At 33.7% G+C, this 22,976-nt stretch overlaps 1 protein-coding gene across 1 annotated transcript in view; it reads left to right on the plus strand.

Annotated features, from left to right (window-relative positions):
- The window catches only part of LOC145297507 (importin-5-like), a 109,297-nt gene that overhangs the window by 39,338 nt on the left and 46,983 nt on the right, over window positions 1–22,976 (plus strand). Inside the window, exons 3-11 of the mRNA XM_080143407.1 lie at window positions 5,067–5,259; window positions 6,767–6,869; window positions 8,881–8,974; window positions 12,572–12,676; window positions 15,119–15,244; window positions 15,483–15,603; window positions 17,004–17,094; window positions 18,392–18,498; window positions 22,729–22,853. Coding sequence (XP_079999533.1) covers window positions 5,067–5,259; window positions 6,767–6,869; window positions 8,881–8,974; window positions 12,572–12,676; window positions 15,119–15,244; window positions 15,483–15,603; window positions 17,004–17,094; window positions 18,392–18,498; window positions 22,729–22,853 — 1,065 coding nt within the window. The remainder of the gene's footprint in view (window positions 1–5,066; window positions 5,260–6,766; window positions 6,870–8,880; window positions 8,975–12,571; window positions 12,677–15,118; window positions 15,245–15,482; window positions 15,604–17,003; window positions 17,095–18,391; window positions 18,499–22,728; window positions 22,854–22,976) is intronic.

Below are 22,976 nucleotides of genomic sequence, written 5' to 3' on the forward strand. Positions count from 1 at the left end.
TAAACCGAGATTAGTGGTACTATTGGAAATTGAATTGGGGAGGGGGTCCTAGACATTCTTGATAGTCTGAACTTAAATTCATCCAAAAAAAGTGTTTGGTTCTTTCATCGTTAGCTCACAATCGAACCTCAAAGATGGACACTTTTACGGGCCTCACTTCCAGACAGAGCAGTGTAATAGGAGTCACTTGACTTCACCATAAACAGGAAATCCTGAATTTTATTTTGACTTCCTGTTCATTTAAGTGGTATTGCTGCTTTCTTCTGGTGTTTCTTTAAGTTGGCTGAAACTATTTTTTTTTATTTATTTATTTTTTTTTTTATGCAAGAATGCAAATAAAGCCAAGTAACCGGATAGCTCACAATCGAACCTCAAAAATTGGCCAATCATAATGGACAATCCCAAATAATAAACTGCATGTGGTGAGGATACAATGTGTTTGTAGCATTTATGAACTCCTAAAAATTCTCACGACCCCCTGTAATTAACCCATTCTTTAGGTTTAATTGTGAACTAGTGGAGAAAGAACTAAAGCTCATTTTTCTGGTAATCAATGTGGTGGGTATGGATACTAACTAACGGTACCTATGCTGGGTGGGTACATGGTTTGGATTTTTTGGCATGGTAGTACATTAAAGTCAAAAACTATCAACATAACAAAATGTAATAACAAATAACATAACAAATTGTAATCCTCGTCAGAAATAGTAAAACTCTTTCCATTTGAGTTTGTTTTAGGTACGTAGATGCTAAAAATGATGTTTTTGAAAGGAATAGGACATAGGTCAGCACTGCGAGGCCAGTTGAAAGTTTCACATGGACCATGGGGGTGCATGATCTGAACATCAACATCACCTTCATTGAGGTTTACTTTCTGCACCAATCCGACCCACCAGAACGAGTTGTACAAACACGTTATGTACATCGAAGGAGCAACATCTCCAATGTCAACATGAGTGGGGATTTTAAAGTCATGAATGTCAACAAATGAATTGCCCTCACTACATAGTTTGTGTCCGATCTTGCATCCTAATTGTGGAACAAAATGATGACTACTTCTCGGCCCGGGTATTGTTTTTCCATCCATAAACCTCTTCTCCATTCTATTTATCACTTCAACCATGTCTTCCTTGTCGATTCCAAAGAACACAATGGACTTCATTTCATTGGCACATTTCCAGTACTTCTTTAAAAGTTAGAATCTGGTTGTTCAATGGTCTCTGCAAGCTTCGCTTTGCTGCATGCCGTTTAACGGCACCACCCATCACAAGGAGGGGATTTTCTATGGCTGGTTTGCAAAAAATATCCACTCAGCATCAATACCGTAATCATCTTTGTGGAAGCACAGATTAAGAAAGTTTTTAAAGTTCTTATATTGGCCACCACAACCATATGAAACATAGTAGATTTTGTTGATACCAGTGAGATGTTGTTTAATGAAATCTGTCACCATGCTCTGTATTTTGTGAACAAAGCAAGTGTCGTTTGTATTGTCGTCAGAGATAAAACATAGCAAGTGATGCTGTAGAACTCCCACTTTGTCTTTTTAGTATATTACAAGGGGGTGAAGCGTGCAGTACTTGAAAACTTTGTATCTCCTGAATGAGAAACTAATAGTTTTCAGCAAAATAACCCCCCCCCCAATACCATGACCTCATTTTTTCTCAAATTTTCTTTTTTTTGCCTTCACATAACGTGCTTGGACTTTAGTGAGGTACAATTGTCGAGTCATTTCATTAATCTTCTCCACAAGAAGCTCCTTGTAATCCCCATATGTTGTAAGTGTCAACAAGGCAGCTCGATCAGTTGTCTGCCATTGGTAGTAGTGGAATTCGGATTCCATATCCAGGTGTGACAATTCATCGTCCAGGAACTGTTCCAGAGCTGCAACGATGCAGCATACAGACCCTGTTATCTGTGTCACAAACCAGTTTCTCAATCAAGTCTTTGTACGTGCATTTCCAGTCAATTGCATCAACAAGCAACACTGCATTTTGATGGGTGCTGCACACACAAACTGAATGGGTCCCTGATGAACCAGTGAGGACACCCCACTTTGGCCTAAGAGAGCAGAACTTGGAGAAGCCAATTTTCACATTTTGATATTTTTCTTTGAATGCAGCAAAAATTTCTGACAGGTTACAAAGAACCAGACGTTATTGAAGTTATTGCAATTGAACATGGCTATGCTGAAGGCATTATCTCTATTAAATCTGCTTTTTCAAAAGTGGAGTTAGTGCAACTGATGATGAAACGCTTCGAGAATTGTTGGGTTTTGTGCAGATGGGGCAAATGTAAATACTGGACAAGGGAATGGTGTTGTGACACTGTTAAGTTCCTCATCTCATAGACTTCAACTGCACAACACATTGGCTTAAATTAGCCCTATGTAAGTCTTATTCACTCTTTCGATGCCTGTCAACATTAGATATGGAAGACTTACTACTTCAAGAACAAGAGAGAACTTAAAATTATTGGAGAAGAACTGAAAGAAAGAATTTACTTGGTAATGCCAGTGAAGGATACTAGTTGGGTTCCCCACCCCATGTAGACAGGGCAATGAGAGTCTTTTTCCAAGGAAAGTCCTGTTTTTGGATCAAAGAAAAACTAAAGAAGCATATCAGTTCTACAGTTGACATTACAATTAAAGAACTGGAGTGAAGATTTCAAAATCTGTTGGGAACAAACAAAAGTGTAAATAGTGAAGATGTGGTGAAAAGCTTCATTAACATGTTTTATGTACAATCATGACACACGGCCAGAATGTAAAGAGAACTGATCCATTTTGTAAATCATGAAATACATTATTTTTGAATGGTTTGGAAAACTTCTGGTAGTTTCAGGATGTGATATAGAAGTTGTTCATACAGAATGGAAACACATGGAATTCTTTGTTGCAAATAATTTCAGGGACAAATTTGAATATAATTAAAGATTAATTCTCTTATTACTGAACAAATGCCCCCCCCCTATCCGGTTACTTGGCTTTACCTGCTACTTGCATCCTTGCCTCAAACAAAACAGTTTCAGCCAACTTAAAGAAACACCAGAAGAAAGCAGCAATACCACTTAAATGAACAGGAAGTCAAAATAAAATTCAGGATTTCCTGTTTATGGTGAAGTCAAGTGACTCCTATTACACTACTCTGTCTGGAAGTGAGGCCCGTAAAAGTGTCCATCTTTGAGGTTCGATTGTGAACGAGAAAAGAACTAAACAGCTTTTTTGGACAAATTTAAGTTCAGACTATCAAGAATGTCTAGGACCAAAAAAAAAATTCAATTTCCAATAGTATCACGTTTTTTTTTTGGGCCGCCTTAGACCAATACCCAAATCTCGGTTTAAAAGTTCAATAACTCAGAAGCAGTTAATTTTCAGAGGTTTTAAACGTGATTTTTGGATTCCTCGTGTAGAAAACTTTTTCCATGCAAATTTTCAAGGTTCTGCCTAGTCTAGAAATTGATTTATGCCCAAAAACGTAATTTCATGAATTCACGCCTCAACGCGATATACATAAAATACCAAAATTGCGATATTTCCAGAACCGCTTTGAGTTAAAAGCTCAAATTTTCAGAATTCCCTAGTTTTTATGATACCAACATATGGTGAAAGTTTGGAAAAAATCTGAGAGGTAAGGATGTCATGGTCTGGATGATTTGAGATGGAATTACCCATCCTTATTCACTCCATTTTTTCTCCGTTTATTTCCATGTAAAATTACAAATTAAATCCTCATTAAAATCAAAGTCTGATTTTTACCTTACTCTGATAAAAAAAAAAAGAAAAAAAAATTTTAATCTAGTCCCTATCAACCCTTTCCTTTAACTTTACAGTAAATTCAGTTCAACGAAAAGGAAATAAGAGAAAAATGAGAATAGAAAAGTGGAGGCTGTTTTTATTATCTGGTGTTGGTTCTATAAATAAACAAGAGCACATACAGCACCTGGGATTCCCAAATAGTCACCCATTTAGTAGTGACCAGGTTCAACATTGCTTAACTTTGGTGATTCAGCGAGAACCGGTGTGCCAACATGATTATGGCGTACAAATGAGTACATATGAGTAACTACACACATTAAACAAAATTACTCTTTGATGGTTTGTTAGAAAAGAAAGTACAAAATGTCTCGTTTTTATTTCATAAAATACAAAAGTGATAGATAAGCTACTCAAAGTAAAATAGTTCAGTTTGTCATTTTGAATGCACTTCAACAACATCCATATTTGTTATTGGCATCGGTTTAGTTATTTTTTTCTCCGATTATTTCCGTGAAAAATTGCAAATTAAAAATAAATTCTCATTAAACTAAAGTCTAATTTTTACTTTGTTCTGATAAAAAACAAAAAAGTTATTACAAGTCCAGGTAAACTTAAATGACACCAAACAGTAAACAAAATTACTCAACATTAAAGCAATATCTTATTTTACCATTTTTTTTCATCTGTTTACGTGCAGTTATAAAATTAGATTTTAGAAAATACAAAAATGATGGATAAGCTACTCAAAGTAAAATAGTTCAGTTTGTCATTTTGAATGCACTTCAACAACATCCATATTTGTTATTGGCATCGGTTTAGTTATCCTGAATATTTCATTCTTCTGATTATCCATTTGTAGTCAATCTGAAAACCTGACTTGCCCAACTTTCATCTTGGCTTCGTATATTGTTCTTGTCCTTTTTACCACTATGCATCCTTATTCAATAATTTTTTTTGTCTGCTTATTTCTGTAAAATTGTAAAATAAAAATTTATTAAATATTTGCTCCTTGATCCAATTTAGCAATAATTAGCTAAAAAGACAATAGGTAATTAGCAAAATTATTTGATAATGTATAATTATCATCTGTACACTGGCAAATCGTCTGGGACACTGAATGCATAAGACATCTCACATTCCACCAATACCGTGCTTAAGTCTGAAGAGATTCTTTCCTGTAGTTTGATGAGTAAATACATATTTCTATTGATAAGCATGTTTAATATTGATAGATTCCAACTGCTTTTTTTTTTTTTTTTTTTTCTATGTGGTATATGAAAAAAAAATTTTTTTTTTTTTATCTATCCAGAGCCGATCCCTTTCAGCAGTATTGCTTCGCAAATTATTCACATCCAAATTTGAGGATTTCTGGCCTCACATCCTGCCAGATGATCAAATTGCTGTTAAGACCTGTTTGATGAACCTCGTCCAACAAGAACAGGATTACTCTGTTCGGAGGAAAGTGTGTGATGCTATTGCAGAACTTGCCAGGAACATGCTTGGTAAGACCTTTTTTTTTTTTTTTTTTTTTTTTTTTTCACCATTTTGATATTACTTAGCTATGTTTAGTGTACTTTGTAAATCCACTTATTAATCTCTATAATCATAAAATTGTGTAACCACATATGCGTGTATTTCTACTCTCTATGTGATTTGTATATTATATTGCAGTATTTATCGGGGGGGGGGGCATAAATTATAACTTTTAAAAATTAAATTAAATTTACCAGAATGTATTTATTTTTATTGTTTTTTAAACAAGTCGACTGTTTTAATTTTTTTTAATTAGCTCACAACCATTTAAAATTTAAACTGTTGATAGAAAATCATTTTAACTAGTTTTAAAATTTTTTAAATACTTGTGTATTGAAAGATGGACATTTCAATTTTGTGGCAAATGAAAAACAAAAATATTGAACCAATGTCAAAGGATAGTATTTGTTTGACCTCAGGAGACCATCCTATTGGGTAGTAACCTCCTTTTCGGATGTGGATTAGGTTTATTTTATTGCCTGTCACCTAATGAGTTCTCATTTGAGTGGGGATGCTAATGGGACTATATATTTTTGTTTTCATGCAAAATAACCTTGTTTGGTGAGCATGGTTTTCTCAATTAGAAACAGATTTTATTTACCCTTTGTGACTGGGGAAGGCAGAGACAGTTTTTTTTTTTTTTTTTTTTTTTTCCTCGTAATGGCACAAAATGATTTATAAGGGTTGATGTGCTGTAAAACTAACAATGCCTGATTTTAAAGTGAAATGCTCAACAAACTTTTTTTCATAGAAATCACTCCAGACAAGGTATGAAGCCACTTAATATAAGGAGCTAAAAAAAAATACTTCAAATTCAAGAACTAGCCAACGTTATATGTATAGATTCCAACCAAGAAAACAGCAATTTTTCCCTTTTTGTCAGAAATATCGCTCATGAAATGCGATGATTAAAGGACAAAATAAGGGCAGGTTAGGGTTATAGTGTTGGGATGATTAACTGGAATTGGGAATTGAGAAAATCAGAACTTTTTTTTTTTGTATCAGAATCGGAAAAATTTGTCTATTTTCCAATGCCAAAAACTATTCTGTTAATTATCTATTATTTTAAGATTTAATTACCCATTGCTCGTACTAAAGATCAAATGGTAAATATGCATTGATTTTAAGCTTACAAACAAAATTCAACTCTATAGCCATTACACACACAAGTGTATTTTTAGATTTGCAAAAATATATACCGTATATCACGTGTTTCTTATAGCGATTTAAAGAAAAATAACTCTAAAGCTAAGTATTTTGTGATTTAAAAAAAAAATCAGAATCTGTAATTGTATCGGAATCGGGGGGGGGGATCACTAGTTATAAAGCTGCCAAAATTAAAGCCAAGGTCCACTTTCTATTCTCCATACTTAATAATGAGATACTATATCTGCTGATAATGATTAGATTTTTCCATATGCTTAATTGTACTATTTTTTATTTTATTTATTTATTATATATATAATTGTTTTGCAGATGAGGATGGCAAAATGACTTGGCCAGAAATTTTAAAATTCCTTTTAGACTGTGCAAGTTCTGACGACCCTAAACTACAAGATAGTGCCCTTCATATCTTCAGGTACTAAAATGATTGCTTTATCATTTGATAGATGTTTATAGGAAAATAAGGTGATAAAAAAAAAAATCCTGATTGCAGAAAACTTCTACAACCTGATAGTTTTTTTTTTTTTTTTTTTTTTTTTTTTTCATCCATATTCTGGAAACTTTGGAAACAGTGTTGTATTTATTCTCATGCTGCACACTTGGTCTATTTTGTCCTCAACCAGTGAAGGAGAAATCTTTCTAGATAGGGGCAATTTTAATTCTTGTTTCAATCCAGAGTGCCCCTTTTTGGGAGCTGGATTTTTTCCCCCCACATTAAAAACTGCCCTTGTGGAGAGGCAAGTAAATAGGAACATTTTTGATTCTTCTGACAATTCTCGTCATCCATTGATAGATTTGTAAATGGAAGTTTTGTCTAATATTAAAACTTAAATAATAAATGAGACTGAATAGTTGCTTTTTTAAAATGTGGTTATCTATAAATATAAAAGCGAAAATGTGTGTGCGTTTTCGTGTATGTCCAAGAAAGGCTTTTTTCCGAGAACCGATTGGTCGCCTCACAACTTTTTATATCGCGCCTAAATGATATCTACGAGTTAACAACCGAAGTCACATGTTTACCCGACTTTGAAAAGATAAATATACAACAATTTTCGATTGCCGCACATGCATTAAGCTTTTTTATATATGAAAAAAAAAAAAGAAGCGGACAGACTTGTGGTAAATAAAACACTGTCCCGCACTCAAAGTTGACGTCATTAACTTGTCAAAAACTGGCACCTGTCAAGTCACACTTTTTTTTTTTTTTTTTTTTTTTCACGCTTTAATATTTTCCAAATGCGTGTCAAGGCTTCGTTTTTTTTTTTTTTTTTTTTTTTTTTTTTTTTTTTAAACAACCAACGGTTTTTGTTTTCAAAAAACACACACACCTCCAAATACCCGGGCAACGCCGGGTACCCCCCGCTAGTAGTAAATAAAAGAAACAATTTGCTCCTCTTAGTTTTCTATGCATGATTCTTGTAGAATGTACCTATCTGTTGTTGCCAAAGATGCAATGAAATCTTGTTTTCATTTTTTTGTTCATTTTCCTTTTTTTTTTTTTTTTTTTTTTTTTTATGCAGGAAAAGGAAAAATGTGGTTATAGTCGGCTAACGTACTTCGTAACTTCTGGCATAGTGCTACTAGAAGCAGTAACCAGGCAGATCACTTTTATATAGTATTCCTATTGTGAAGCGATTTATTAAAATATAATTTAAGAAAAGGCCATTATCGAAATGTATACAATAAAAATTAAAGTTATGCAGATAAAAATAACACAATTAGTCTTTATTGAAGAGTTTGTTACTTCAAACAATTTTAAAATGTTTTCAATAATTCTTAATTAAAATAAGGGTGAAAAATTTTTTCACTGATTAATAAAATAAAAAAAGAAAGATCGGAAAAACATAATAAAAAGGAGTACATGCACAGGCAAGATATAGGTGTGCGGAAAAAAAAAAATGTAGGAACTGATTTGCCTCGTCATCACTTCCGGTATCACTATGCCAGAAGTTAGGAAGTGCATTAGCTGACTATAACCAAAAATGTTAGTTGTAAGGAACACATTTTTTTATATTTAAAAATATGAGTTGTTCCTCGTGTTTTTAACTATTGGTCATTAAAAAAATTTTCCGTATTCGTTCAAGCAGAACTACGTTTTCTATTTTGTTTTTTTGTTTATTTTTTACATATTACATATGGTATGATAATCGAAAATTTGATGTCAGCTTAAATGCTGTTTAGGTTCAACTTTTAAAACTTGACAACTTTATAGGTTAAATTTCAGTGTTTAAATACATACTGTGCCGAGTTCAAAACTTCTTATATATTGTGGTACTACACTGATAATTTTGAAGATTAAAGCTATTATCAATTACTGCAATGAGTAAACGTTTATTTTATTTTTATTTTTTTAAGAATTTGAAGATTTTTTTATTATTTTTATAAACATTTGCTTTGCAATAAATCTGTTGCTTTACCATTTTCAGTACAATTCCTGGTGTGTTTGGAATTGCCCAGAATGAACACTTAGATACAATCAAAAGGATGTTGGGATTATGTTTACAAGATAAATCTCAGGAGGTAAGCGATTTGTCATTAAAGGAAAAAAGGAAGTATGTGCACAGTAAGTTGTTGAATGAGGGTTCGCATACTTTAAAAGGCTTTGAATTTTGACTTTTGCCTTGAAAAAGCATTTTTATACCCTGAAAATATGGAAAATGTCTTCCCTCTATTTTTGGTTTCATTTATAATTTTTTTAAGACACCACAAAATGATGCAAGTAGTGGGCACAGAGGGTGGGTAGTGGCAGCTGCCATAAATAAAATTGACACCTCTCTCTCTCTCTCTCTCTCTCTCTCTCTCTAAAAAATACTTTCTTTGCACAAACAGGACTCTTCAGTGATGAGACCCCCTTCCCCCTCACAAAAAAATAAAATAAAAATTGAAAATGAAGACGCCCAGGTCAAAAAAAAAAAAAAAAAATGGATAAGATGGCAGCCATTTTGGTTAAAAATTGAAAAGCTGTAAAGAGAGTTAATATTTGAGACAAAATAAAAAGCATTTTAAAACAAAAAATGATGCAAGTAGATTGCAGAGTAACTTTTGTTGGCTATGGTAACATTATTTGTTGTATATTTGTTTTGTTTTTTTATCGCTTTGGATTGTAAACCAAACTCCAAATCTTGTCTTAAGACGGCCGAGAAAAATTCTTTGCAAATGGACATTGAAAATCTGTACGCACCTGATATATCATGACATCACATCCATAATTCGCTGCATGTCCTAAGCATGGGCAAGTTTATTGTTCCAAAATTTTGATTGACATATATTGTTTTGCCTTTATTAGTGAATGAGCAGAGGAGGAGGTGGGGTCGTAAAATACAGTTAAATATGATATTTAAAAAATAAAGGACTTAGGTGCCATCTTATCGTGTTATTAACAGAAAAAAAAAAAACTGCAGCGTGGTGGGCACGCGTAAGAAAGTTGAAAATTTTAAGATAGGAAAGAAAACCTTATTAAAAGGAAGAGAAAATGCTGCATGCGAACTTGCAACACTTAAGTTCATAGTCAAACACTCTATTGACTGGATTAAGATGTCACCAATGTTATCACGCTGCAAATTTAGCTTTTTAAAAATGAAACAATGAATCGACTCGTCATGCATGTACGATTCACAAATAGCATCAAAACCAAGACACACCCCTCCCCCTCCCCAACAAAACAACACTTCTACATGAAACAATTGACAATTTGTTTTCTAATTTTTCGATATGTGACTAAGGGATCGCTCTTTCTATCAGGTTCATGCCGGTTTAGTGTGGATGGCAAAAGTTTTTAGCGATCATACAAACACACTAACACACAGACAACTAAAACTTGTCTATTATATAAAAGGCAAAATGTGTGTGTGTGTCTATGTTTCGCAAAAATTTCCGACAAACGCATCGGAACGTGAAGAAATCGGTATTGTTTTAAACCTCGATCTTTCATACGACAAATATCGAAAAATTGGCCAAAAACATTAATTCCTTCACCCTCAACTGGGCAGTTTTCTCCAAGAAGGGGTCACTCTTTTCGCCAACATTTTCGTGAGCCATCGTCTCCTTTTGATTGACTAGCCTTAATTTCAACGCTCGCGACTTCTTGTTTCGCCATGGACTCATCAGCTAAGACGTTGCGTTTTCCTCATTTGTGTAACCTGGGGGGGGGGGGGTATTTACTACACCTGAGCAATGCCGGCACCCTTGCTAGTCTAATATATAAAAGGCAAAATGTGTGTCTCGCAAAAACTTCCAACAGATGCGTCGGAATGTGACAAAATTGCTATCGTTTCCAAGATCAATGTCTTGGATGAAAAATTGGCAAAAAGGTTAATTCTTTGACCAACTGAGTGTTTTCCTTACAAGGAAGGGTCACTTTTTTGTCAACATTTTTGCAAGTCATTCAAGCACTGACGTTGCATAAAACTGGTTATTTTGAACACCTGTGACATCACAATCACAGTGGCCGCATCGATTTTTTTTTTTTTTTTTTTTTTTCACCTCCTTGTCCTCTTGCGCGTTACGGGTTTGAGCCTGCCTACTACTCCTAATTTTTTTTGCTCAACCAACCCCCACCTTACATACCTCGACACACTCAGGCTAGTATAATAGACGGTTAAGATTATTAAACTCCTGATGGTATGGATATCAGGCGTTGCCCGGGTTGACATGAAGTTCGGTTTGGACACAGCTGCTATATTATGGATATTGAGCACTTTCATCGAGACCCCCACAACAATTTCAAAAATGAACGGAATTGCCCCCAAAAAAAGAAGTAGGTGACAACTTCCCCACCAGATATTTTGGCAGAAGGGCCCGTGCACTGAAACACCCCTAAAAAATAAAAATTGATCAAAATAACTTTTTTTTAATTGAAATAGCGAACACAAAAAAAAAAAAAAATTAGCTGCAGTAGGCAGGCTCGAACCTGAAATGCGAAGGAGAAAAAAGAAAAAGGCTAACGTGCTATCTGTCACGACCATGACGACATGTGCATTCTGTTTGCTACGTGTATGTGACTTGCAAAAATCTTGACACAAAAAGTGACCCTTCTTACAAGAAATGGTCCAGTTGACCACCTTAGAATTAATCTTTTTTTTCTAATTTTCAGATATTATATGTCCAAGGATCGCTTTTTCAGATGGTACTGATTTCGACCCAGTCCGATGTGGCTGACAAAAATTTTTAATGGACATACAAATGCACACACAGACAGTTGAGATTTATATAATAGAAAAAGATTAAGATTATTAAGCTTCTAATGGCATTCCTTTCCTTCAAATCTCTGTAAAGTTATGTTAATAGTGGGTGTTATAAATGAGCAAACCACCTCTGCAGTTTTTCCTATAAACTCTTAATTCTAGTCATAAATTGCTAATTAGCAATTTAAAGACTTAAAAATCACTTTTAAAGACGTTTGGTCTTGAAATAATATTAAAATTTCGTCATTTTAAAGAAACACATCACAAGGTCACACATGTTGAACAAACAGCCAACCAAAATGCTTGAATGCCCATGTATACCAAAAATGCCTTTTAAAAAAATTAGATTTTTAAAACATTTTAAAAACATACTTAGAGATGAAAACCATTTTTATATCAGAAAAGATTTAAGAATGTATTTTTAAAAGGGCGGGGGGCAATTAACGGCAAAGAAACGGTAACTACTGACTACAGATATTGAATGAAAATGTTGATTATAAAATTTAATTTAAAAAAAAAATGGTCTTTAAACTTAATTTTAAGGGGCAAAATAAATCCTGTATTAAAACAGTTTTTATTTTGTAAAAGATTAATATAGTTTGCTTGAAGCATTGTCTAGTTTGTATATATAAATGATTTATAGAAGGTAATACAATACAGAAGTGTAACAGATAGACAAAAACTGAAATAAATTAATATATAACAATGGATTTAGCTATGCAGATTCACCTTTTATTTAGTGTTTTTTTTTTTGTTGTATATATATATATATATATATATATATATATTGGTATGGTGTTATTTGCATTAGCATGATTAGATGGAAGTGTTCAGATAGTTCAGCTGTGCATACATATGTTGTATTTTATTTATTTATTTTTTTTTTTTTTTTCGTTTTCTGGTTATTTTCTTAGTATTAATTCTTTCTTTTCAGGTCCGATTTGAAGCTGCACGGGCAACAACCTCATTCATCATTGCCAATGAAAAGCAAGTTAATGTTTTAAATCATTTCAGAGAAATCATGCCTGGCATCATCAATGTAAGTAGCAGACATTTTCATTTACATTAATTGCAAAAGATTTTTATCACAATTTTTTTTTTACTTTAATGTCTTATCTTGAAAACGATTTTCTCAACACAAACAATTTCTTTTTTTTTATAGATAACAGTCAAATTTTTTAATCTTAGGAGTCTGTGTCATACTTTATACAGGGATGACATAAAATCTAAATGATTTTACTGCAGCCAGTACCTCAAATCAATACAAGCAAAACACGGAGGCAGGACAAAAGTGACAACTTTCGAAATCAATGAGTGTGAAAACAGATGTGCTTATAATTAATCAATTAAAAAGTCTGTCTGCATAGATTTCTAAAAATCGCACTTCTTAAGCATCAATAATAAATACAGTCAAAGTAAAACCCCGGGATACGTTGTTCCTAGGATGTGTGTTTTTTTTTTTTTAGTTATGATGTGGAATACAATGTTTTTCCGGACCCTGCTTACGGTATTTGCCACGTTCTACCGTTTTATTTATGTTATTTGATTATATACGTGTGTATCATCTACTCTACTGTATTTTGCTAGTAATTGTTAATATGTACTGTATAAAATTTTGCTTAGGCCCTGCCATATAGTGATTTCACCTTACGATCCCAATTCCGGAACGGATTAATGCCATATCCTGGGGTTCTATTGTACAAATAATGTCTCCTGCTAATTCAAAGGGTCCTGTTGGACAATATAACTTGAGATTTATCAAGTATGGGATGATCAGCAGTTAAACAATCATGAAAAAGGATAAAAGATTGTCCAATAATAATCATGGTCCTGGATATGACCTTAAACTATATCCGATGGTGAAGCCCCAGCTTGCAGGCCTTAGGGAGTGTGGAGCCACCCTTTAATTGCCATTGCTCCCAGGTCCACTCTGACCTGGAGTGGTAGCACCTGTTGGGGTCCCAACTATGGGTTAAATAGAATACGACTTAAAAAACAAATATAGTATATTAAAAAATCGTTCTTCAAAATCACCAGATTCTGCATTAAATAACCTGAAAAGGGTTGATATGCCGTAAAACAAAACAACCAACCAACAATAATCAAAAATATGAAAAATATTGAGTAACCATCCGCAACTTTTTCAGTGAATACGTTCCTCAAAACACATTTCTATATTCAATAGACATCCTTTTAATTTTTAATGTTTGATGTATAAAAATATAAACATTTCCTTTTTATTAAGTCATAATCCGCTTGACAAGTTTGTGAAAGTTTTTAAATGTTTGTTATTGAGTACTAATACCTCCCAATATTCCAACTGCAATTATTCGTCTGTTACCCTTGTTACATCCGCATATCGAAATGCTAGTTGATGAAGTGGTAAAATTTTCATAAACTGAAACTACAGTAGAACCCCGGGATATGGCATTAATCCGTTCCGGGGTTGGCATCGTAAGGTGAAATTGCTGTATGGTGGGGCCTAAACAAAATTTTACACAGTATATAATGCACATGTATATAATCAAATAACATTATAAATAACACTGTAAGACGGGGCAAATACCGTAACCAGGGGTGGGGAAAACATCATTCTGGAAGAAAAACAAAAAACTGTATCCCGGGGTTCTACTGTATTTTAAAAAAATAATAATAATCAGACCCTTATAAAAACATAAAATAGCATTAGTTATTTAATTCAGTAATGTCAAATCTGTATTCTTTAATATTCAATATTGATTCCAGAAAATCATTGTCTAAAAGTTGGGGCGCAGTATTTTGATTGAAAATTGGTCCTTGCCAGTGAACATGTTGGTCATAATGATGTTTGACATTCATTGAATTACAATTAGCGTAAGCTTTACGTCTGGTTGCATTGAGAAAGACTGAGAAGCAAACAGACAATTTTTCTTGTGTTTGTGCAGACGAGCAAGGTTACTTAACATTGCCTAGGGAAATGGATAAGAAAATAGTTTAAAACAAGACTTTTCTCAATTTATTATAGAGTTGATATGCCATAAAACAATCCTAAATAGTTATGTTACTTTTCGAACACTTCTTCCAACGTCTTCAAATTAAAAACACAAAACTTCAACACAATCAACAACAAACTGTTTGGCCTTGTTATGGTGTTGTTTTTCAAACATTTACCAGTAAGAATTTTTTCTGAATATGACTCTAAGCAAACTATGTTCTTGTTTGTTCCTATGATAACTAACTTCATATTACATATAATTCTGTCAGTTTCCGGATGTGACAAACACACAGATGGAAATATGAGTTTTTTTGTTTTTGTAATAATTTAATAAAAACAATTTTGTTTTGTTGCCTCCCCAATTAAGTTGACATTAATTTGCCCAAATTCTTTGAAATGGGGAAATGAGTAAACTGAATGTTTTAATCAGATAAAATTTCATTGTTTGCCGACCACAACCAAATTTTAATTAAAAATAAGTCTGAATTTTTTATTTATTTTTTTTAGGGAGTGGCTGAAAGTGTCAGTACAAAACAGGATGACTGTTTACTTAAGTGTTTGATCGAATTAGCAGACAAAGTACCAAAATTCTTGCGTGGCCACTTGGAGGGAATTCTTCCATTTTGTCTCAAGGTAACAATGCTTTTTAGTTTTTCAGTTTGTTTGTTTTTTTTTTGTTGTTGTTTGTTTTGTTTTTTGTTTTTGTTTTTTTTTGTTTGTTTTTTGTTGTTCGTTTGTTGTTGTTGTTTTTTTGTCTTTTTTGTTTGTTTTTCTGTTTATTTGTTGTTTGTTTTTTAATTCCCCCCCCCTCTTGTTCTTGTTTACCATTATTATAGACAACAAATGTTTTAATCTTTTTTTTTTTTGCCAGATTGTCTCTAATGCCGAAAATGAGGACCATCAACGACAGTTAGCTTTAGAAGTGATTGTTACTCTCTCCGAAAGTGCTCCTGCCATGATCAGGAAAAACTGGAAATATATTCCCGACTTAGGTAATAAAAAAAAAATCTTTTAAAGATTTTTTTTTTCTGAATTGATGAAATTATCTCGATTGACCATGTGCAATATTTTTTGTTCACACCAATTCCTTCAAAGAATCTCAAATAGCCTTTGAATTGCTCACAGGCAACAAAAAATATAAAAACCATCAGGGATTGTTTATACAATACTTGTTGTTTGATCTAATAGTTTTATAAATTGTCTTCTTTGATTTTTAATTTTACATTTGTTGCTTTAGTGCAATCTTTGGGGATTTCCAAAATTGTTTTTGTAAAATTTCAACCTGTTTTAAGCAATAATAATGATTTGTTAGATAATTTTGGCAATTTTTAAATCTATGTTGATATTAGTGCCATGTTGTGTGTGTGTGTGTGTGTGTATGCTTTATTTAGGAAATTTAGCACTGGTGCCTGAACAATGCTGAGTACCTTTTTTTTTTTTTTTTGGCTTTACATTAATATAAAAACAGTACAGTGAAAATCTTTTTCTCCTGGACAATGTTGCATTTAAATATGCCTGCTCTATCTAGGATGTTGGGCACTTCTGGATAATTATATATCACTTAGCAAATGTAATATTGTAATCTTACATTTACTGCTCCTGTTTCAAAACCACCCTTTCTAAATTTCTTACCCCTTCCTCTCTCCCTAATCTGAAATGGAATGTTAAGAAGTGTTAACTCATTATCTATTCAAGCTTTGGCGTGATGCACTTTACCACTCTGACCATTCCTTTGTTTTGCTTATTCATTTTTGCATTTCCATTTATCGGCTCTCCACTTTACATTTCTACTTCAAGTCGTCCAGCAACAACCACAATATAGTCGGACAACAAAAATATGCCTAGATAGAATTATAATAATAAAATGAACCCCATAGTTGTTGTTGTTTCACCACGTTTCGGGGCCCGTAGCTCAATGGATAGAGGTGTTGAGTTTCTATGGTTCCAGGTGACCATTGTCTGAAGGTAGTGGTTTCAATCCTACCCGAAGGCCAGAGGATTAGTTGGTCAAAATGTGGTGAGACAACAACTGTGGAAGGCAGTAATGACTGGGGATACAGTTACAACACTCAGCATTTCTATCCAATCGTGGTTAACTACTAGAAGAAGGCCAGAGGATGAGTTGGTCAAAATGTGGTCAACAACAATTATGAAAATGAGTATAAAAAAAAAAAAATGAATACATAAATTATGAAGACCTCATTTCAAAGAATTTATAAAAAAAATAAAAATATATAAAATGAAACGATTCCTATTAACTTCCTTATGAGGACAGTTAGAGATAATGGCCACAATTCCCCGTTCTCCATGTATTTTTCATTTTTATTTCTTCATAGGAAATTGAAATGTTATAGATTTGAAATAATGCATCATACACTTTGTTCTTTTCCAGTTCCTGAAACATTAGCCTTGATGGTTGACCTTGAAGATGACCCTGAATGGTCAATACAAGATGACCCAGATGATGATGATGATATTGACAGGTTTTTCTTTTTTTTTATTCATTTTGTCAATTCTCCAGGAAATACTTTTTCTATTCTTATTTGCTAAAAATCTTTATTTTCTAAAAATAACATAATTCTGTTTATTTGCTGTAAATTAATTGTTATTATTGCAGTTTTAAATTGGTTTTCTTTAAAGAGAAATACCATAGTAATGCTGCTGCTGCTGCTTTTTATACAACAGCCACTATCAGGTACATCAATAAACAAAGCAGGTAACATGGGAATTACAAGCCATAAAAATGGTAGAAATAATATAGGGTTTGAGAAAAGAAAATATATAATTTACTCATTGTTTTGCAGTGATTGGAAGGAAAACGGAATGGCACTAAATGACCTATATAGGGTTGATGGCTAGTAAAACAAAATTTCAATCTCAAATGATCCTTACACATACAATACTGGAAAGTGTGGTAGTCATAGCAACTAAAATGGCAACATTTTTTCAACTACCACATACAAATAAAACTAAGATTATACAGTGCATGAAAATAAAAAAGGCAAACTATGCTCTCGAACAACAAATTATATGAAACTGATTGGAGAGAAGACTTATTAGACCAAATTTTTTTAACGAAAGTTTAAATGCACATACTATAATCAACGACTGTCAAACATTTTAATTACAAAATAGAGGAAAGACTTTTATCACTCTCCCAAACCTCATCCTGTTGTTTGAAAATGTGCCTACATCATGATTCTTTAAAAAAAAGAAAAAAAATCGCTACAAGTTTAAGAGAAATCAAAGATAGAATTAAATAACTTTTGAGAATTAAATAATTCTTTTTTTTTTTTTTTTTTTTTTTTTTTTTAATTTATCATATGCTATGAAATTACAGAAAAAGTACTTTTGAGCAACACCAGTTATGCGCAGCTAGCAAAATATAAATTTTGTGTCCCCCACCCAAAAATTCTTTTTACGGTTGTAATTTTAGGTGATGAATAAAAATCAACCTTTTTAAAATGTTGTTAAATTATGTGATTTAAATTTCAATGAATAAAACAAGTGAATGAAATTGTTTTATCATAGGGTTTTCTTTTTATTTATTCAATTTATCGTTTTTTTTGTTTTTTTTTCTCTTTTTTCTTTTTTTTCTCTTTTTTCTTTTTTTTCTCTTTTTCTTTTTCTTTTTTTTTTCTTTTTTTTTCTTTTTTTTCCTTTTTTTCTTTTTTTTCCTTTTTTTCTTTTTTTTTCCTTTTTTTTTTTTTTTTCTTTTATAAAAACTTGTGTATTTTCTGACTTTGCTACAAGTCTTGAAATGTTTTTGTCTTCCAACAGTAATGCGATCATGGGTGAGAATTCTTTGGATCGACTTGCCTGTGCGCTTGGTGGCAAAACTATTCTTCCGCACATTGTTTCCCATATACCTCAAATGTTGACGAATCGTAAGTTGCTTTCTTTTCTTAAAAAAACATGATTTTGATTCTACAAAATGTTCAATATTTAACGTTTAAGCTTAAGGGGTCTTAATAAGAAACTGAAATCCAAGGATTTTTTTTTTTTCATTGATATCTACAGACTATATCAACTTTAATACAAATTTTAAATATATGAATTGCCAACTGGAAGGTCGTACACCTATTATGCTCTTCTAAAAAAAAAAAAGAAAAAAAGGCGAACCCTTAAAATACTCAAAAGAAACTATAAATTCGTAAATATTTATTAATGTATTAAAATTTGATCAAAATCTGAAATGTCTGAATGTTCAAAAACAGCTTCCACCCTCTCTCTTTCTCTCTCTCACCCTCTCTCTTTCTCTCTCTCTCTCACCCTCTCTCTTTCTCTCTCTCTCTCTCTCTCACCCTCTCTCTTTGCCCAAAACTAAATATTGCCAACATTACCACTACTATTGTGCCAAACAGCTTTGTTCCAAAGTGCATGTTGACCATTTTAGTTTAGGAGTGAATCCTGTATATGGTATCGTAGCTTCCTTCAGTCCTGACAGACTATGGATACCCACTGTAAGGATACCTTCGCATGGAATTTTTGTGCCAAGAGTTGTATAAATTCTAATCATATCTCTCCTGAGTCAGCGTTGTTAAATACCAGTGGCAAGTGAAGGTTTAGGACAACTTGAAACAATACCCTAAAAAGAGGAGAGCACATATAGTGCCTAGGGTTCCCAAACGGTTACCCATCTGGTACTAGCCATAAAAATATATAAACATACAAAAGACGTGCAGAAAATGTTTTGATTGTTTTTTGTTTTTTTATTTCTGTCTCCTGCTGCTGGCCAAAACTCATGAAGTTAAAAACAAATTAGTAAAAAAAAAAAAATGTTAATACCAATCCCAGTGTGTCTGTTAACACTGCGGAAATCCAAAGGATAAGTGGCCTCGACTAGTGTGCGTTTATTGCAAGGAAAGTGGTTGATTCTGAGCCGTTTAATTTCAAGGTGACAGTCATGATTATGCAAGATAGGTGCTTTTGGCAGTTCAAAAGACCCTCTTTTTTTTTTTTTTTTTTTTTTTTTTTTTTAGGTGCACGCATCTGTTATTCATGTGTTTACACTGTCATTGGCAACATAATTTCATTTAGCGTTGTCACTTGGGGCAAGACTTATTGCTGCTACTAAGAAAAAATTTAAACTTAAATTTCCTGAATGAAGAGAAAAAAGAAAATTATTCAGAAAAAGGAAAATAGACTGGCATTCTGTGTGCTCTTTCAGTGTCTTCATTTTTTAAAGAATTATTGTTGTACAAGATATCTAAACTAGTTCGACATTATTTATTTTTATTTTTTTTTACATGGAAGTCACCATTTTCAAGGCCTGGAGGCCACTCAGGGATAAGGATTATTGCGTATACAGTAATCAATGGGACAATATCATAGTAATCATTAGTAATGGAGATCTGATAAAGTGTCTTACTTAAGGGGGCGGTTTGTCAGAAATTTGTTTATGTTGGACTTAAAGACATCCAAATTGTGGTCAGGTGGGAAACAGGCAAATGGAAGAGAGTTCCACAGGCGTGCACTTCTAAGAAAGATGCTTTGTTCATGGAATCTACGTTTGGATTTAGGCACAGATAGAGTGGGAAATTACTGACAGTAGTTTCAGGTAGACAGGTGCTTTTCGTGGCGAGGGGGGGGGCAGAAATTGGAGCTCTGACGAACACTTCGCATGGAAATAACGATAAAAAAAACGACAGGCTCGCAACATCCCTTCTGTGGGAGAGAGGTAGCAGGGAAGAGAAAAGGACACGTTCCACTAGGCTACAGAGCTTATTTTGTACTCTGTCAAGACAGGATAGGCTGTTTTTAGCAGCTCCTGTCCAGATATGGCAGCAGTACTCCATCCTTGAACGTACTTGGCTTTTATATAGATAGAGAATTGCATCAGCAGTGAGATATCTACTGGAATGGTAGAAGGATCCCACCACTTTTCCAGCGACCTTGGCAACAGATTTGATGTACGTGTTCCATTTCAGATCAGGAGTAAAGGTCAATCCCAGAAGCTTGTCAAAACATGGAGCCTCCCCTAGACGAAAGTCATCCATTTCAATTGATGCTAGATGGAGATCAGAGCATTGATGATGTAAAGATAGGAGCTTGGTTTTAGATGCATTAAAAGTAACCAACCACCTCTTCCCCCATTGTACCACACGCTCAAGAGGAGAGAGAGAATCAGAGAGAACTTTGTCATTTACAGCCTTTGATGTGTTGCCATAGATGGTTGTCATCAGCATAGATGCTAACGAATGATTTAAGTATGTGTTTTGGGAGATCATTGATGCAGATAAGAGTTGGACCCAGGATTGCCCCTTGAGGAACACCAGCATTAATACCGTGGGCTTCTGATTTCTGCCCATCAATCACTATTATGAGCCTATCAGAGAGAAATGATTTAACAATTGAGAAAACATTTCCAGTTATACCGTAGCTGGAAATCTTGTGAAGTAGGCCTTTAGGCCATACCTTATCGAAGGCCTTTGATATGTCGAGCAATTGCCCTAGAAAGGAAGTCTTTGTTGAGAGATTCACTAATCCTATGAGATATAACCATTAGCACATCTGATGTAGATCTTGCAGAACGGAAACTATATTGCATGTCACTAAGGTTATTTCTGCTGATGTGGTTGACTACTTCTCTATTTAATGTTTCCAGCAACTTACTCATGACACACCTTATTGGTCTGTACTGAGAGGACCTGTCACCTGAATTCTTAAATACAGGGCATACTGATGAGGTTTTCCACGGTGTTGGAAAGCAATTCTCCTTAAAACAACGCTTAAACAGTTTTGTAAGTATGGGGGCAAGTTCTGGTTAAAGCTTTTTCAACACTATAATTGGAATGCAGTCAGGGCCAGTTGCTTTTCTGAAATCAAGGTTTTTGATTAGCTTGGTGACATCACGCGCAGATATTTGTATGTTGTATAGCATGTTGTCTGTTATAGGAGGAAATACGGGGGGAGTTCATGGCCTTCATCGCATAGGGTAGAATTAGCTGCAAAGTTTTTTGCAAATAGTTTGGCTTTGTCTAATGCTGACGAGATTACTTCAGGTCCATTGATGGTGGTTAGGATAGAACGCACGCTTCTGTTCAGGATCCTGTTTGCTATTTGCCAGAACTGGTGGGAACCAAGCTGCTGCTCAGCTACTTTGGATTTAACAGACTGAGCATATAGCTCTCTTGCATTTTTTAATACTTTTACAGTGGTTGCTGGCAGTCCTGAAAGCAGCTTTAGTCTCGGTACATCTATTACGTTGGTAGCTACGGAAAAAGTGATTTCTGTGCGTGATGGCAGTAGCACATTCTGGAGAGAACCATGGCTGGCTGTTAGGTTTTTGTTAGAATTTTTTGGATGATGTGAATCCGTCTATACCTACAATTAACTCGGTCAGGTCTGATACTATAGAGGACATATCCTTTTTAAACATGGAATGCAGAAGACATACCTGCCATTGCTTGACAATTTCTTCTTCTTTTTTTTTCTTTTTTTTTTTTCCCCCAATTTCTACTGTACACTCTTTAACCCTTATCCTCGAGTGGACTATTGGCCTTGATAAGTGGTGATGCCTGTGTAAAAAAAAACAGCTTTCGAAGGTGACAACATATTAGTCAGACAATGGCCGGGGGGGGGGGATAATTCAAAACTGTAAATTTTACAATTTTTTTATGTAAGATTTGTAAAAAAAAAATAAATAATAAAAAGAAAGAAAATTAAATAAAACATGTTTGCAGTTTACATAAAAAAAATGAAACTAATTTAACTCCCTTGTCTTTATAGTTAGTATGCATCTCCACATAGATGTTAGTGGTGCCATCAAAATTTATTTTCTCACAGTTATCACCATTCTTATCAGGAATTCAATAACATGTCCCTGCTTCTGATGCACGTCCATGATGGGAGTTGCATTCTTAGTCTCACATCGTCAATATCTCCAATAGAGATAAAGCTTTCAGGTCATGAATGCGGAAGTTCAGTCATCACAACAATGAAATTTGCAATCCCTTCTGATCCATTTGAGCTTTAAAAAAAAAAAGATTTTTTTTAAATAAGAGGCATTACTTTTGTGACACCCCTCGTATGTGTGTGTGTGTTAAACTTAATTTGACTTTATTTTTGGTTTAGTCACTAATCATCAAAATACTGTTTCCTTTTTGTTTTTTCAGCGGATTGGCGGTATCGTCATGCTGCTTTAATGGCAATCTCTGCTTGTGGTGAAGGATGTCATATACAAATGGAACAGATGCTTCCAAATATTGTCAGTACGGTGCTACCTTACCTGAAAGACCCAGTAAGTTTTCAAAAGCACCCGTCTTTTTTTTTGTTTACTCAATTTGTATTCGACCAATTATGAGGTTAGACTATCATTGGGTGAAATAAACTAATAAAAAAATCTTTAGCAGAATTCTGCTTT

Source organism: Euprymna scolopes, chromosome 18 (assembly GCF_053919585.1).
Source record: "Euprymna scolopes isolate OS-2025 chromosome 18, ASM5391958v1, whole genome shotgun sequence".
Lineage (NCBI taxonomy): Eukaryota > Metazoa > Mollusca > Cephalopoda > Sepiida > Sepiolidae > Euprymna > Euprymna scolopes.